General features: G+C 51.4%; 1 protein-coding gene across 5 annotated transcripts in view; it reads right to left on the minus strand.

Annotated features, from left to right (window-relative positions):
- Positions 1 to 5,046: 5,046 nt before the first annotated feature.
- H6pd (hexose-6-phosphate dehydrogenase/glucose 1-dehydrogenase) overlaps positions 5,047 to 16,495 on the minus strand; it is a 28,739-nt gene continuing 17,290 nt past the window's right edge. For all 5 annotated transcript variants that reach the window (XM_051172156.1, XM_051172160.1, XM_051172158.1 and 2 more), the window contains exons 4-5: positions 7,666 to 7,935; positions 5,047 to 6,428 (exon numbers count right to left, since the gene is read on the minus strand). In XM_051172156.1, the coding sequence (XP_051028113.1) occupies positions 5,065 to 6,428; positions 7,666 to 7,935 (1,634 nt within the window). In that variant the 3' untranslated portion in view covers positions 5,047 to 5,064. The remainder of the gene's footprint in view (positions 6,429 to 7,665; positions 7,936 to 16,495) is intronic.

Here is a 16,495-nt window from a genome sequence, read left to right on the forward strand (position 1 = left end):
GACAGGGACGTCTCTGGGGAATCAGGTTCCTTACTCGGGCATGGGTAGGCAGGAGCAGTAGCCCTAGCTGCTACTGGAGTCCACTTACTTTCCCAGGTGGACAGAGCCAGGAAGAACCAACTTGTCCCCAGAGACAAGAGGAAAACAACCTAAGTGTCCTCATGCCCAGCTAGCCCTGTCCTTACCTTTTGCATTCACAATGTTTTATCTGTTTGTTTTTAAACAGGGTCTCAACTATCCTAGGTTGGCTTGACATTGCTATGTAGCCAAGGATAGCCTTGGATTCCTAATGTTCCTGCCTCTACTTCCCAAGTGCTAGGACTACAGGTATGCGCCCAGCCCCCCACCCCAATTTATGTGCCACTGGAATGGAACCCAGGGCTTTGAACGTGCTAGGCACGTGCTCTTCTCAGCCGAGCTACATTCCCAAAGTCCATCAAAACCAGCCCATATGGGCCTCTGTGAGGCCCAGCCCAAGACCACTCCAACTCACGTGGTGTCTATGTACACCCACACTCTCAGTGCAAACTCCCAGATGTTCATATGGGCTCAACAGTGTCTGGCAAATGCAGGAATTCACCAGCCAACAGAGAGGGACAGAAAAGATACACAGACTTCCTTTAAAACATTGAAGCAACAGGGCTTTCACACAGCTCATCCTTGGCGGTCAAAGAACAAAAACAAGTGTCTAGACTCTGAGGTCCTGTCCATGGTCAGACATGGACATCCCCTGGAACCTGCAAATAAATATACCCCACTGTTGACTGGCTGGAGGGACAAAACGTCCAAGCCATCACCATCCGCATGGCTTGCTAGATCACGGTGAAGCATCCTCAGATCCCTTGCCAGGATGCCTTGTGCTTGCTGGTGACAGCAGTGGTGAATTGACACTTTGCTCAGCGAGGAGCTGAAACATCCTTGGGGCTCCTCACACCCACCTCGAGGTGTGAGCAGCCTGCAGTGGGTGTGAGGAGCTTGCAGAAGGCAGGAGTTGGTGTTCTTGGAAGGCATCTGCCCCTTGCATCTTCCAGGAACACACTCTGGTTTGATTCCTGCTCCTCTTTCCAGGGGCCACACCCTTGCAAGGAGCCCTTAGGTATCCGGAGGGCCAGTTCTACTCCAGCGGAGGAAGGGGACAAGGCAGGAAAGCCTTTTATTCTCCTAGAGAGCCCACATGGGATGCAGCATGTGAGGAAAGCGAAGGACATGCTTGCAACCAGTTGAATCTTTGCCCCAGCAGACTGAGCAGCTAAGCTAATGCGGGCTGCTGGTGGGCACAAGGTATGTCAGGAATGGATCTCAGCTTCAGCTGGGCATCCCAAACTACTGCAATTAAAATGGGCCCAGACAGTGCAGAGCTGCCCTGATTAACTGCTAGTTCAGGTTGGGTTCTGACTAACTTCCACGTGCAATCTCCACCCCCCTCCATGAATAAGCTCCCAAGCCAAGCCATGAACACATCTTTAAGTGCTAAGGTTTCTGGGACACAGCACAACCTTGGGGGCTGAGAAACTGGTGCAGAATTGCTGAGGAGAGCCAGGAGAGAAGAGAGCAGAAAGCCTAAGGGCTTGTTTTTTCCAGTGCAGCCTGGGGACAGCAGCCCATTTGGGTCCTTGGTTCCTCTGGAGGGTCATTCCCAAAGCAGGCAGGTGCCGACCACTCGGCCAAACAATGCAGCCCTCTTTTCACCACCTGTAGCTCATTCCCTGACACTGGAATGTTGCTCCTTGGTTTTTCTACCAGTGGACTAAGGCCTACAGGAGCCCCAGCTGTTTAAGATAAAAAAAAATACAGCTGGGGATCTATTGCAGAGCCACTGTGGGGACACACGCACTTTGTAGGAGGCCAAAAAAACAAAAAACAAAAAAGTTCCTAAAAACTAAATTCCAAGAAATAGTCTCATTAACATTTTCTGGAAGCTTCTTCATTCTGTTTTTCCATCACATACCCTTGGCTCTCTGTCAGAATGGGGGAAAGAGGGAAAGTAGGCAACAGAGAGACCTGGGGGACGCAGCCCTGTGGATTTCGGGAGAAGCCCCTTGAGGGGTAAGGGCTAAGATATCATCAGTCCAAGTGGCAGGAAGCTCTGATTCCACTGATAATTTGGGGGACCAAAAGTAAAACGAATATTTTCTTCAGGACAAATAAGCAGAAAATTGGGACTAGAGAGATGGCTCTGTAGTTAACAGCACTGGCTGTTCTTCCCAGAGGACCTGGGTTCAATTCCCAGCACCCACATGGTGTCTTACCACTCCTGTTCCAGCTGATCTGACACCCTCACACAGACACATACCCAGGCAAAAGTTGCACATAAAATTAAAAAAAATTTTTTTTTCAAAAAAAAGCAAGAAATTAACAAGATGGGCCCATTTAAGGTGCAAATTAGCAGGAATATTTGCCTGGGACTGGAAATCAGAACCTAGCCTGCGATCTCCAGAAGCCTGGAGATTCTAACTGGCATGTCACCCCAAGAACTCCTACCTCTGCGTCCTTCTCATGGTGGAATCCTGGGCCCACCCCAGGGAAGCTGACCCTGCCATGTGAGGCCCTCATGGAGCCCCTGAAGAAGAGCCGGCCTCCCAGGGTGCTGGGACCGAGCTTGAGAATGTAACGGGCGGCTTCTGGTCGCCACTGACCAGGCCCTGAGGTCCCGCCGCGCAGCACATCTGCCTGTGAGCATGAGACACACAAGAGCCACCAAAGCAAGGTGCAAGCTTCTGCTTCCATTGTTGTCCCCCTCAAGGGAGTGAACAACCATGCAGTTAGCAGGATCCCACAGCAGTCCCAGGCAGCCCAGGACGGTGCACTGCAAGGCCAGAGCTAAGCCACAGCTGCAGGGACCTCTTTTCACTGGAGGAGCCAGAAGTGGATTTCGGGGAGGGAAGGCTGTGTCCCAGATACAAAGTGACCATATGTCCCTCCCTCCCAGGGACCCAGACAGCCTCAGACCCCAGCTTTCTGACAGGCAGGAAGCTGGCAAAGGCTGTGTTCTTCACACTGTTATCAATTCAATGTAAATAGTTTGTAAGTAATATTTTTTTAATGAAAAAAAAACAACAAAAAAAAAAACAAAACAAAAACAAAAAAAAAAAACAACAGAGGGTATCCCAGGTCTTAAAGCTGAAAACTCAATTTTGAGACTCAACACATTTATACACAGATGTGACTGGTTGGTGATGTAAAGCACAGAAGGTCTGAAGAGCAGCAGCCTCGGTGGTCCTGGCTCTGAGCATCTCTCCTTCCTAATGCCTAGGCAGAGGGCAAAAGGGCACGCACAGGTGCATGCCAATGACACTGACAGTGTCTCCTGCCAACCTTTCCAATGCGGTTTTATTAGTGCTTGTTTCTGGAAAGGGAATCTTTGGTATTTCCCCACACTGGCCTCCCCTGTGTGGCGAGTCATTCTTCTGGGTAAGAACAGGACATTCTAGGCTCAGGCTGGGCACTGACTCACTCTTATTCAGAACGGTGACACAAAGCCTGTTCACTCTCTTCTAAGGCATGCAAGGCCCCTTCCTCTCCGATGTTGCAACTGCAGAGGGCTCCTTCCTCAAAGAACAGATGAGAGCCCACTTGGGCTAGGAAGCCAGAGAGGCAAAAGAGCATGAAACACAAAGAAATGACGTTTGGCACTAAACCGCCCTCCTGTGTGGAATGTGAGTGGTGGCACGTGGGCTCCCCCACATGGCCAAATGTGGAACTTCACCCTCCACTACCTGCCGACCGACCTTGAACAAAGCTGGCCAAAAAAGGACCCCAAGGCGACTTTTCTGCCAAGGGTAGCTGTCTTGGAATAGAGGTGTTCTGTCAGTCTGGGTCGCTGGAGGCCAGAGTAAGCATAATTTCAACAAGAGTGCCTTTCATACCGAACCCGAGCTCAGCCTACACTCTGTGCACACATCTCTAGTGAAAGCAAAGGTTCTTTTCCGTGCACTGGCTCGGAGGAAGGAGAGAAACAGATTCCTCCTCACCAGATGAAAGCTCTCCTCTGGGAAGATTCTGAAAGCCACTAAGCCTCTGTGACTGACCCAGAGTGTGACTGTGGGGTAACGGTCATCCTAACCCTGTGCTCTGCACCTTGTTCACACGACTAAACAGGAGGTGGAAAGGAAAACCGTATGTGCCCCGAAAAGTTTGCTTTATGCTGTTGGTTTTCTTTAAAAATAATAATAACAATTCTGAGCTCCTGGAGGAGGCTGAGGTTAGGAGCTGCCTGTAGCGTTCCCAGCGGCACCAGGTTAGTAATGTTGAGAGGTGGGGACGCCGGCAGAGGAAATCAGCTGCCAGGCTTGAAGTCCCTCGAGAGGTAGTGTGAGGAGAGCGGGCTGACGTCTGCCCTACTGCAGGGAACTGGCCACAGAAGCCCTAGGAAGAGGCTGCAGGCTGTAGTCACCTCCAAGGAGCAGACAGAGCCCTCCTGTCTAGTTAGATCAGAGACCCTTGGTGGCCCCGTGGTGGCAGTGGGAAAAGAGGGGTGCCCTGGTTTTTAGATTTTGGGGAACCTTTTTGACATGGCAGTGTCTGTGTCTGTATAGAGGGAGAGGCTGAGGGGTCATGGGAAATGCTGAGGACAGTGGGTGTCTGGCCCAGAGCAGGTGGAAGCTGCCTGGAGAAAGGCAGATATCAGTTAGATGCACAGAGGGAGGAAGGGGCACCACAGGAGGCAGGCCGCCCGGTACAGTCTCAGGACCCACTCTCCTTCACCAGGAGTCTCTGCCCCTTTCTCTTCACCAACTCTGGCCCCTCTTCCCACAGAAACCAGTTCAAAGGGCACCAGGAAGTGTTGGCACACCACTCTGGTTCCTTAGCAGGGAGCGCTCTCCCTGTCTTATTGTGCGTTGTAGACTCTGACATGTAAGTGCTAGAGGCCTTAGCTCTCTCCTGTCTGTGTTTCCACGCCTAGGCACTGTAATCACATAGACTTGGGGGGGGGGGGTCCAGGAAACTGGGGCAGTTTTGACCTCCCTTCTCTGGGGCCTGACTCTGGCACAAAGCTCCAGATGGCTAGGGTATGCTGGGCAGGTCAGAGAAAGCCTGAGAGTGCCTGAGACCAAGATGCTCCTGTCATCCCAGAAAGGCCTCGTAATCCATGTACCAAACCAGCTGTCCAGAAAGAGGCAGCACACCTGAGATGGGCCACTTCTTGGGCTCGTGGCCCACACGGCTCACCAGCATGGCGATCTCGCGTTTTGCCCTCCCTATGACCAGGACTGCTACTTTCTTGGCTCGGTTGATGAGGGGCAGGCTGAGGCTCATGCGCTGGTGTGGCTTGAGTGGGCTCTCCGTCAGCACCACCAGCTGATCACCATCAAGGCCGGTGGGTGACTGTGGGAACAGGGAAGCCGTGTGCCCATCAGTGCCCATGCCCAGCAGAACCAGGTCAAAGCTGCTGTTGGCCACCAGGGCTGAGATCTCGCTGGCATAGGTCTGGGTGCCCTGGTCCTCTTCAGCACAAAGCCGCTGGTGCAGGTGCACTGGCATGGGGTGAATATTGTAGTAGGGTACTCTAACGTGCTGGAGCAAGTGAGCCTGCAGGCCTTGGAAGTTGGACTCTGGGTCTGAGAGAGGGACACAGCGCTCATCAACCAGCCAAAGGTGCGTGTGGGCCCAGGGGAAGCTGTAATGCCCTGTGGCCAGCTGTTGGAAGAGGGCTATGGGGCTCGAGCCGCCTGACAGTGCCAGGTGGAACTTGCCAAAACGTCGTACCGCCTGCACTGCGGTGGCTTCGATGTCACTGGCCAGCTTAGAGATCAGCTCCTCTGGCCAGGCTGTGATCAGTGGGCTATCTCTATACTGGGCCCTGAGGACCTGGAAGTCACTGGGCTTTGGGACCGATCCCAGTTCTGGTAGTAGCACCTCTAACTGCTGGTGGGAGAAGGACAGCTGGCCGCCACTAAACTCAAAGTCCAGCAGATGGCCATTCTCTGGCCCCCCTGGGTAGAGGCGTGGAACTTCGAGGGCCAGGCTGTCCAGTAAGGGAGTCCAGAAGACCCAGGAAGCCAACAGGTTCTCTGTGGTGATGAAGGACTCCTTCCGGCCGTGGAAGATGTGAGACAGGAGGGTGGAGTAGGCATCTTGCTCCCGCACAGGTCTATAGGCATAGTAGTCAGACAGAGGGCGACCAAAAAGGTGGAGGCCAGGCTGGTCCGGCACCTCCTTCCAGCTCTGGGTGGGCAGGGAGGGCTTGAACAGGTTCTGGCTGACCAGGATGGCGGGGTGGCCCAGCTCGCCGTGTCCAATGTAGAAGACAATCTGCTGGGGCAGGCACCGGCTCTGCCCCATCGCCCAGTGCCTCTCACTCTGAGTACAGTATGCCCGATTCTTAAACAAGATCCGAACATAGCCCACTCTCTCATCCAAGGCCTTTCCGGACATCAGGATGAAAGGAACACCCTCCCAGCGCAGGTTGTCGATATGGACAAGGACACCTGAGGTGGGGAAAGAGCAAATAGCAACGTCACAGGCTGAGAGTTGGCTATGCAGGCCACCATGCACCCAATGCCCCTGCCAAGCCCCGGTTTGTGGTGCCTTCAGCCTCTTCTCAGGCAGGGCTGGAAACAGCCCTGTGGGGCTAATTCTATAGCCATAGCAGGAGCACCCTGAGGTCCCTCTGAGAGGCCTGGTCTAACGAGGCTTGGGTCCTGCCATGGAAGGCTCCCTGGTAGGGCAAAAGGGATGGGAGACATATTGGGTCTCGATGGGTTAGGGCAGTGCCCTGAGGAAGGGCAGTTCTCTTTGTGTGAATCCCAGGGTACCAAAACAAGGCCACAGGTGAGTGCAGGCCGGGTGGACGGGGAGTAGGTGAACGAGTCCGTGGAACGGGAGGGATGTGTGCATGCCACAGTCACAGAAGCCAGGCGCTGACATACTACACACACACACAGACTCAAGCCTGGCTGAGCTCGTGCCTTTTCACCTTGCCTCTGTGTCCTCTCCTGCAAAGACAATTAACTGCACTTGCCTTTGGGTGTGTGAGGGCTCAGCGAGATGTGCGACATATGCTGCCTGGCACATCAAATGGGCTCTAAATGTGGGGCCTGTCTCATGGCCATCGTCTCTATCTGCTAAGAACCAACCTTTCTCCCCAAAGGCTTCTGCAACTTTCCAGGTGGCCCTAGCAGGTATCTACTGGCCAGTGTGGTGTCAGTCCACAGAAACACTCCTTAGCTATGGCAGGACAGAGGTTCGGACTTTGTCATGGAAACCGTATACACAACCCATGAATGTGGCACCTATCTGAGCCCCACAGGCAAGCCCTTGGGAGACTTTCTGGGACTGAATGGAGGCTGAAGTAGGCAACCTGAAGCTTTAAAAAATTTTTTTTTTTTTTTTTACTTTATGTACATTGGTATTTTCACTGCACAGACGTCTGTGTGAGGGTGCCAATCCTCTGGAGCTGGAATTATAGACAGTTGTAAGCTGCAATGTGGGTGCTAGGAATTGAACCCAGGTCCTCTGGAAGAGCAGCCAGTGTTCGTAGCTGCTGGGCCATCTCGGTAGGCCTGGTGACCCCAGCTTTAAGCCGGCAGAAGGCCTAGAGAGTGGTAATCACCATGCACTGGGTACTCTTGTAAAGATGCCTTGCATTCCCAGCTACCATGCTGCAAAGGGCGCTGGATAGAACAGCTGCTTCTGCTGTTCCAGCAATGCCAGCTGGGTGCCTACCTGCAAAGGTTGGTGTCAGGCTCTGGAAGCTGTCCGGCTTCTGTAGCTCTTGGCGCACCTGCCCGCTATAGGCCTGGTACTGGCCCAGGATGGCACTGTTCCTCTGCAGCCCCCGCAGGGCTTGGAAGGCTTCGAGCTTGTGCTGCAGCACAGCAGCTGAGCTGCTGATGTTGTGGGGCAGCTCCATGGCCACCAGCGTGAGGATCTCGGTCAGGTGGTTCTGTAGTGTGTCACGGATGACACCATACTCCTCATAGAAACTGGCCCGACCTGAGTGACAGGAGGGCTGTCAGAGGGTCCCTGAGGTGGTAAGACAACCTACCCCATGGTTTGTCCCAGCATCCTCATTCCTCCATCCAGCAAACTCATGACCTGGTGTGCCACAGCAAACTTCAACATGAAACAGCAAGGGGGATGGTGGGACAGTCTCCCTTCATCAAGTGCTACCCTAGCTGGGTGTGGTGGTGCACGCTGTAATCCCAGCACTCAGGAGCCTGAGGCAGGTAGATCGCTGTGAGTTCGAGGCCAGCCTGGTCTACAAAGCAAGTCCAGGACAGCCAAGGCCATACAGAGAGACCCTGTCTCAAAAAACCAAAACAACCAAACCAAACGAAAACAAAACAAAACAAAAAAGAAAGAAAGAAAGAAAGAAAAAAAGAAAGAAGAGATCTACTCTAAAGGAAGGGATCTTCCCACTGGGCCCATTCAGGAATCTGTGTGGGAAGGTTCTAGTCTCTGGGCTCAGCAGAAACATCTGTGGATCTTGGGCAGCCTCCTCGCCATGCCCTCCCTCCCTGGGCGCTGGCCAGCAGGGGGAGCAATCTGGTCAGGGTGAGAGGAGGGTAGGACAGCCAGGAAAGGACCAGGTGCTGGCTCTGCCAGCCACCTCCTCCTGCGGCTACTTAGTTGACTGGTCATGTATCCTACTACTAAACAGGGCTGTGGCCCAGCGCAAGAGTACACTTAGCCAAGGCACAGTGAAACAGGAAGGAGAAGAGAAAGGGGAAGGAAAAAGAGGAAACAGTGAGTTGTGTCAGAGGGTCGCAGAAGGCTCCTCTGAGACCACAGGCATTTCAGATGAAGAGACCCTCAAATGCACAGCCTGGAGGAGGAGAGACTGGACCTGCTCGGGCTGGACAGAGAGAACAGAGAAAGAGACAGTGGAGACGAGGCTGAAGGGGAGGTGGGGTCCTGTGGGGTGAGGTAAAATACAGTGTTCTGGGTTCCGCGGGAAGCCCCTGGATGCCCACAGGGGAGCAGGGCAGCCCTGGCCTGCTATGTGGTGGGGCTGTGGAGGCAGGAAAAGATGGGAGAGACGGCTAGGCTCCTGCTAGAGCAGCGGCTGAGTTCCTTCAGTCTGGAGTTGACTGGACTTGCCAACAGAAGAGGACAGTGTGAGCAAAAGGAGAAAAGGAAGGAGCAAAGGCAGCTCCTCAAACTGGGCCTAAGCAACAGGGCAGCCTGAGGTAACACTCAGAGATGGGAAGACGGGGCAGGGAACAAATGGCAGAAAGGAAACCGTGCATGTGGCATATGTGTTGAAGGCATCCAGGTGGAGATGTCTGGCTGGCAGGTGGGCCAGGGTGAAGGTCAGAGGTTGTGCCTAGGAACACCAAGCCCAAAGCTAGCCACCTGTGACCTGGTAAACACCAAGTAACTGACATGCCTTACTCTTGTACCATGAAGGTCCCATATAGCAAGTACCTGCTTACCCCTGCTCTACTTGGGAAGGAGTCATGTGACCAGGGCCAGGACTAAGGCATGTAAGCCCTGATCACCCATGACTTCACCACGGACACAAGTGTCACAGCACAGGACTCAGATGTACTCTACCCTTGTCATGGGTTTGGATGTCCCAACCTGCAAACATCCGGTCCAGTCACCATGTCAGTCACACAGCGAACCTAACAGCACAGCACCAAGAACAGTCACTTACCAAATGCTGTGCCCCGTGTGTGCTGCCATGTAGCCTACTAATTCCTGTGTGCTCTGAGCACCCGGGAGCTCTGGCCTCCCATACTGCAGGCCTGCCTCTTCTCTAGCCCACTTGATACTGGCCGTTTCATGTCTTGCACCCGAGGCCCACGGCGAGGACAAAGGTGTTGTGTGCCTGCTACTTAAGGTGCTGCCCCTGTCATTCAACAGACCACAGAAGGAACGGATGCCCACGCATCCTGACACGTAACACCACAAGGAGACAGCACCAACTTCACCAAGTAGAAGCTTATCTAGAGAGGACGTGCGGCTAAAGAGATGGGTCTGCAGTTAAGAGCACTTGCTGCTCTTACAGAAGATCAGAATTCATTTCCCAATGCCTGCATGAGCCAGCTCACAACTGCCTGCCGCTCCAGCTCCAGAGGATCTGACACCCTCTTCTGGCCTCTCAGGGTACCAGCACACACATGTGCATACACACGTGTGAGTTCAAACACACGCACACACTCAGAAGAGTAAAATAATAATAATTATAAAATAATAATAATAATGATAATAATAATAAATAAGGAGGCTCTAAACTGGCTCGCACGAACAGAATTTCAGTAGGTAACAATCACTGAAGTTAGCGATTGGGCAGGAGGTAGTTACAGACTGGAAGGAGCTGGTGGAGTAAGCGTAGGGAACAGACTGAAGTTTGCAAAGGGAGGCAGGAGGAAGAGGTAGGAAGAAGGCTGGGGTGGAGCTTGGCAGCAGAGCTTTGCCTAGCATGCATGAGGCCTGAGGCTTCAACCTCGGCACCACAAAAGAGAAGCAAGCAAACAAAAAGTTACGTACAGTGTACGGCTCCTCTCTGAAATCAGGCTGTGTATTGTCTAAGGATGGGGACACATGTGACAATACTAAAGAGAACCAAGTGCTGGCTGAGACAGGGGAGACACACACATGAAGATCTGAGTTCAGATTGCCAGCACCTGCATAAAAAGTTTTGTGTGTGTGTGCGTGTGCGTGCATGTGTGTCTGTATCTGTGTGTGTCTGTGTCTGTGTCTCTGTGTGTGTGTATCCGAGTGTGTGTGAATGTGTTTGTGTATGTGCCTGTGTGTATGTGCCTGTGTGTACGTGTCTGTGTGTGTGTGTCTGTGTGTATGAGTCTCTGTGTGTGTGTGCATGTGTGTGTGTTGTGTGCCTGTGTGTGTGTGTATCTGTATGTGTGTATCTGAGTGTGTGTGTGAATGTGTCTGTGTATACGTGTCTGTGTGTGTGCGTGTCTGTCTGTGTGTGTATGTGTGTATGTGTGTATGTATGAGTCTGTGTGTGCGTGCATTTGTGTGTGTTGTATGTCTGTGTGTATGCATGTGTGTGTGTTGTGTGTCTGTGTGTGTGCGCGTGTCTGTCTGTGTCCTTGCGTGTGGGTCTGTGTGCGCATGCCTGTGACTGCAGCACTGAGGACACAGAAGGATCCCTAGGAATAGCTGGATGGCCACACAGAGACTCTAACTCGAGACAAATAATGTGGAGAATGAGTGAGGAAGACACCTGGCTCCCCACAAGGACACATGTTGATGCCAAAACAAACAAGCAAATACACAAACACAAAACCCCTCTATTTTATTTAAGGTATTGAAGCCTATACTCCCTTCCACCAACCCCTTAACCCTGCGTACAAGAAAGAAAGTTAGGGAGAGAGGGGGTGCAGATCCCTTACTTCACCCGGCTGTTTAGGGTCAATAGAGTTGCTTGGGAACAGCACCAGTCTCTGCCAATGGCAAACGCGCAAGTAGCCTCCTCCAAGCTGCTGTGCAGAACCGTTTCTCTCTGTGCACCACACTGTCTGTCTCTGGTCTCTCCAAACTGCTACATGCCACACTTTCTCTCTCTCTCTCTCTCTCTCTCTCTCTCTCTCTCTCTCTCTCTCTCTCTCTCTCTCTCTCTCTCTCTCTCTTTCTGGGCTCTCCTATTTATTGCCCGAGAGTCCTAGACCATGCCTTTCTCTGTGCCGCTCTAGGCAGCTGTTAGCAGCTGGTAAAGACCACGCCCCTCAAGAGACAATTATCAGCTATGGACAAACTAAAATCCCACACTTGGGATTAAAACAAAAATATATTTACATAACATAACTGACTTTACAAAGAAACCAAAACTTCCATTACACACATGTTTACATACATGTGCACACAGACGTACACACACAAGTGTACAAACATACAAACAGAACTAAGCACACTCAAAATTGGGAGCAACGGAGGCTGGGAAACAGAGTCCAGGGAGACACACATAAGAGATGCCACAGTACTTTTAAATAACTGACAGGAGGCTGGGAAAGCTGCTTACTCACAAGCCTCATGACTTGAGTTCAATCCACAGGTGCCATAACATGGAAAGAGGAACTGGTTCCCACAAGTTATCATCTGACCTCCACATGTGTGCCCGTGGCATGCATACACCCATACAGGCACATAAATCATAAATAAATAAAAAACACACTAAAGGGTTCTCAAAGTAAAGAACTGGTAAGAGCTTGGGTGTGGTGCAGTGGACAAATGTTTATTATGCTTGAGGCTCTGGGCTCATTCCCAAAAAGGGAAAAAAAAATAGAAGCTTACATTAAAAACTGTATTTCTTATTACATAGTTATATTTATGTTGCATGTATTTTCTAAGCATTATTTTACCTGGAATATAGCTAACATTTAATCTAAAGGATAAATGGGAGTCAATCCCAACTTAGATTTGTGAAGGTGAGCACACTTGTTCTGAGCAGACACCCCAAGTCTTCAGAACTTGGCCTGCTGGGAGGACATACTACTTAGACATACTGAAATTTTAAAAGGCAGTTGAGGGAGCTAGAGAGATGGGTTGGTGGTTAAGAGCACTTGCCATTCTACCAGAAAATCCAAATTCAGTTGTAACAACCTGTAACTCCAGCTCCAGAGGGTTTGAAGCTCTCTTCTGGACTCTAAAGATACTGTACTCAGATGTACAAACCCCCACACATACACACACAGCTAAAAATAAAAATAGAGCCAGGTGTAGTGGCGCACGCCTTTAATCCCAGAACTCGAAAGACAAAAACAGGTGGTTCTCTGTAAGTCTGAGGTCAGCCTGATCTGCCGAGTGAGTTCCAGGACAGCCAAAGCTACATAGTGAGATTCTGTCTAAAACAAACAAACAAACAAACGGAATCCTTTATACACACACATATATACATACACATACATATATATATACTTACATATATACATATATATATATAGCTATAGGGGAGCTAGAGATGGCTCAGCATTACGAGGGTTCAGTTCCCAGCCTGCACATGGTGGCTCACAACCATCTGTAACTTCCAGTTCCAGGTGATCAGACACACCCACTCTTGTGACTCCCACGGGCACCACCAGGCACTCAAGTGACGCACAGACATACATTCAAGCAAGACACTCATACACATCAAGTAATTCTTTTAAAATGTAGTTGGCATTTCATGAGAAAAGTACAAGGATACCATAATAGTGTCCACTTAAAATCTGCTGACTCTCAAGAGCGCTGACGTGACACCTGGGAGTCCCTGAAAGGTCACTGGAGACACAACGCGAGGGACAATGGACTTTACCAAGCCTGAAATCTGAACATGACTAATTATAGCCTTGGCTGCTGGCTCAGCCTGGCACCCTTGACGACAAACCCAGCTTCGGAGATGCTTAAACATGAAAACCCATACCTGGCAAAGATCAATAAATTAGAGCAGATTTAAGCAAAGAGGGGACAGTTATGGCTTCATGAGCAGATGAAATTTTGGTGGAGAGAGAGCAGCAGAGTCCTTAAGAGCCCGCTATCTGCTTACTATTCATTAATTTCCTAAATCCCTGAGTGGCCCCTTTCCTATTTTTATCCACCTGCTTTTTGATTCTGGGAGATTGCATGCCTAGAGGTTGCTACCTGCTGAGCAGATGAGAGCTTCCTTTATTCCTTCACTTCAAGCTCTGGGGGGGGGGGGGGTGCCTGCGCTTAGCACAGCTCATGGATTTATGGGCTCTGCTCCCAACCCAGTCAGCTATGAAGGACCAGGGCTGTGCCCTGGGCCACATGTGAAGGAAAAAGGCTGTGCCCAGGGCTCGGCAGCTGAGCGTTAGGGTGGGCAGCCAGGCATGGTACTCAGTGTGTGGACTTAGCACAGGAACTGCCAGTTGTGGGGAACTTGGTTGGCTCCATCCCCACCCCCCTACCCGATCCCCTACCCCCACCCAAAGGGGATCTCTGCTGGCTATGCCCATCCTTTGCTAGATTAAGGGTTGCAAGCCAAAACCCACCACATTGAAAAGAGGAAGGCAAGTAGTTTGGCCAAATGAAAGAGAGACCCCGAGAACTCAGCTCCTAACTGCGCAGAGTCTAAGTGGGCCACGGCTTTGCTCCTGCTTGGAACTGCTCCTCAGCTTTGGCCCAGTGAGTCCACTGTAGAAATATACTAGAAGGGGAAAAGTTAATGATCATAAGTGTCCTAGCAGTAAAGAATGGCTGCACAATATTTGCAAAAATACTAAAACGCACTGAGTCACAAACTTAAAATGATAAATTTTAGAGAATACAAACCTGATCTCAAAAAGAAAGAAAGAAAAACAGACAGAAGAAAGAAATCAGAAAGTACTACTTAAAATAGCAAAAAACTGGAAACAGCCAAAATGCCTAGTTATAGAATTTATACTGCATATTCTGTGATATATATATAGAACTTAACAAAAATATAGAGCTGTTAAAAATATATTATGCAGATTGTCAGTATATGGAGATACAGATGGGGGGCTAACGAAGAAAGGAGAAAGAGCATTAGAGATCAGTTGCAGGTTGTCACCCGCTAAGCCAACACTGGCTGGCACAGGCGGTTTAACATCACTCCTCTCCTTGTGAACTTGGAGGGCATCTGCTTGCCAAGTCCACCCATGGACGTTATCAATTTAACACAGAAAATCACCCAGAGAACGAATCGAGGGTCACGTCTCCCGCACTGAACCGGTGATCGCCTCCCATGCTTCTGAGTGCTGTGGGAGACGCTGAGGTCCCAGCAAAAATAAGATATTTTTAACAAAACAAAGAGGAAAAAAACAACTAAAAGCCACCTGCATTTCCTACCAGTGTCTCTGGGGAATCACTGAAAATAAGGAAAGTCAGAGCGGAGGAGAGACACTGACTGCTGGTGGGCCTCTCCTTCTTGCTCTGGACACGAGGCTGCAGCCACCCCAGCTCAAACTGAGGACAGCACAGCAGATGGTCTGGAAGGGACACTGCTCTGCTGAGCAAGTGCCCAGCACCTTATGTCACATGGGCAGACGGAAGGCAGGACAGCTGGTGTCACCTGGGAGTGTTTAGGTCCCTTGGTGAGAGGCACTGGGCAGTTACTCTAACTCTTAGAGACGAACAAGCATCACACTTCTCTCCCCAGGGCTTGGACAGAGACACTCCCCAGCAGGGACAGCCTTGGAGAGTGGTGTCCCCACCCCCACCCCTCCCCTCCTTCCAAACAAACTGGGTTGGTCTAGAGAGTGCCTCCTGAGGGCCTGAGAGGATAGGTAATACAGTGGTTAGAAATTTGGGTTCTGATGACCTAGAGGCTGGATTCAAATCCCAGAACATACTGAACCTCTGTCACCAAAGACCTGAGTCCTCTGTCTGCACAGCCATTTGGAATCACTGCTCCATTGCAGCAGGCGACCTGGTCAAGGTCACGCCCACTGCCCATGCTCTTGTGTCAGGAGACCCCACTGAGGGACCCAGGGCCTCCTGTGGGGAGAACCCAGGTCAGACACTGCAGAGCAGCTGCTGACCTGAAGGATGGCTTCTTCCTTCCTCTCCCCGTGTGCCCCCCAGCCTCTGCAGCAGCCTCTGCAGCAAACTCCACTGAGCCAAAGGCTGCTGCGGCAGAAGCTGTGGAGGGGAGGGAGCCCGGGAAACTGCTGCCACTCAGGTGGATGGGGGTGGGAGAGAAAAAGCCAAATGACCTTGCAGTTCAAAAGTCCCTTTCTCATGGCTGCCACAAAGCAGGCGGGCAGGGGGGTGGGGGTGGGGGGCGCAGGGGTAGGAAATGACAGACTTGGGTTGCAGACCTGGGTTGCAGCCCCTCCCCTCCCAGAATGCAGGGTGCAGTTTAGACTCCCCCAGCATGAGTAGTAGAGTGGGGGGGCAGCCCATAGGGAGCATGAGTGGAAGGGGGTGGAGTGGGGTGGGGGCAGAGTGGTGGGGCATGGGGGGCAGTGCTTGTGACTTTGTGACCTTGGTCTTTTTGCTTAAAACTCAAACTGTAGGGCTCAGGATTCAGCCCACACTGAGGCCAGCAGGAATGACATTCACCCAAGCCCACCACTGTCACCCAGATGTTGGCACTTGGGCAGAACTAACTACAGCTCTGGTCAGGTAGGTGGGAGAGGAGGATTGGGTCTGAAGCTTCTGTAGGCAGCTCCTCAGGGTGCCAGGAAGACTTGCCCTCCCAGAGCCCGCTCATTCTATTGCCCCTGTGGCCCAGGACAGAGGCCCTCCTACTGGGCCTGAGGGCCTGGTAGCACAATTTCTCATTATTGGCTGCTCTGGGCCTGTGCCTAGACCACAAAGTCCCAAACCCCAGCAGGACGTAGACCCACTGGGCAGCTGCAACAAAAGTAGACACTAGAAGAAGGAAGTGGTAGCTCGTGTCTATAATCTCAGGCCTTGGGAGCCTAAGGCAGGAGGATTTCTGTGAGTTCAAGGCCAGAGTGAGCTATATTGTAAGACTGAGGCCAGCCTAGGCTACGCTGTGAGATACTGCCTCAAACAAAACAAATCAGAAGGAAGAAAGAAAGCCACCCCTTTGTGGACCAGTCCCACACAACAGCCTCTCCTATGAGGTGCAGGCCTTTGGGACAAGGAGGCCTGGCTG

The sequence above is a fragment of the Acomys russatus genome, chromosome 29 (assembly GCF_903995435.1).
Source record: "Acomys russatus chromosome 29, mAcoRus1.1, whole genome shotgun sequence".
Taxonomy (NCBI): domain Eukaryota; kingdom Metazoa; phylum Chordata; class Mammalia; order Rodentia; family Muridae; genus Acomys; species Acomys russatus.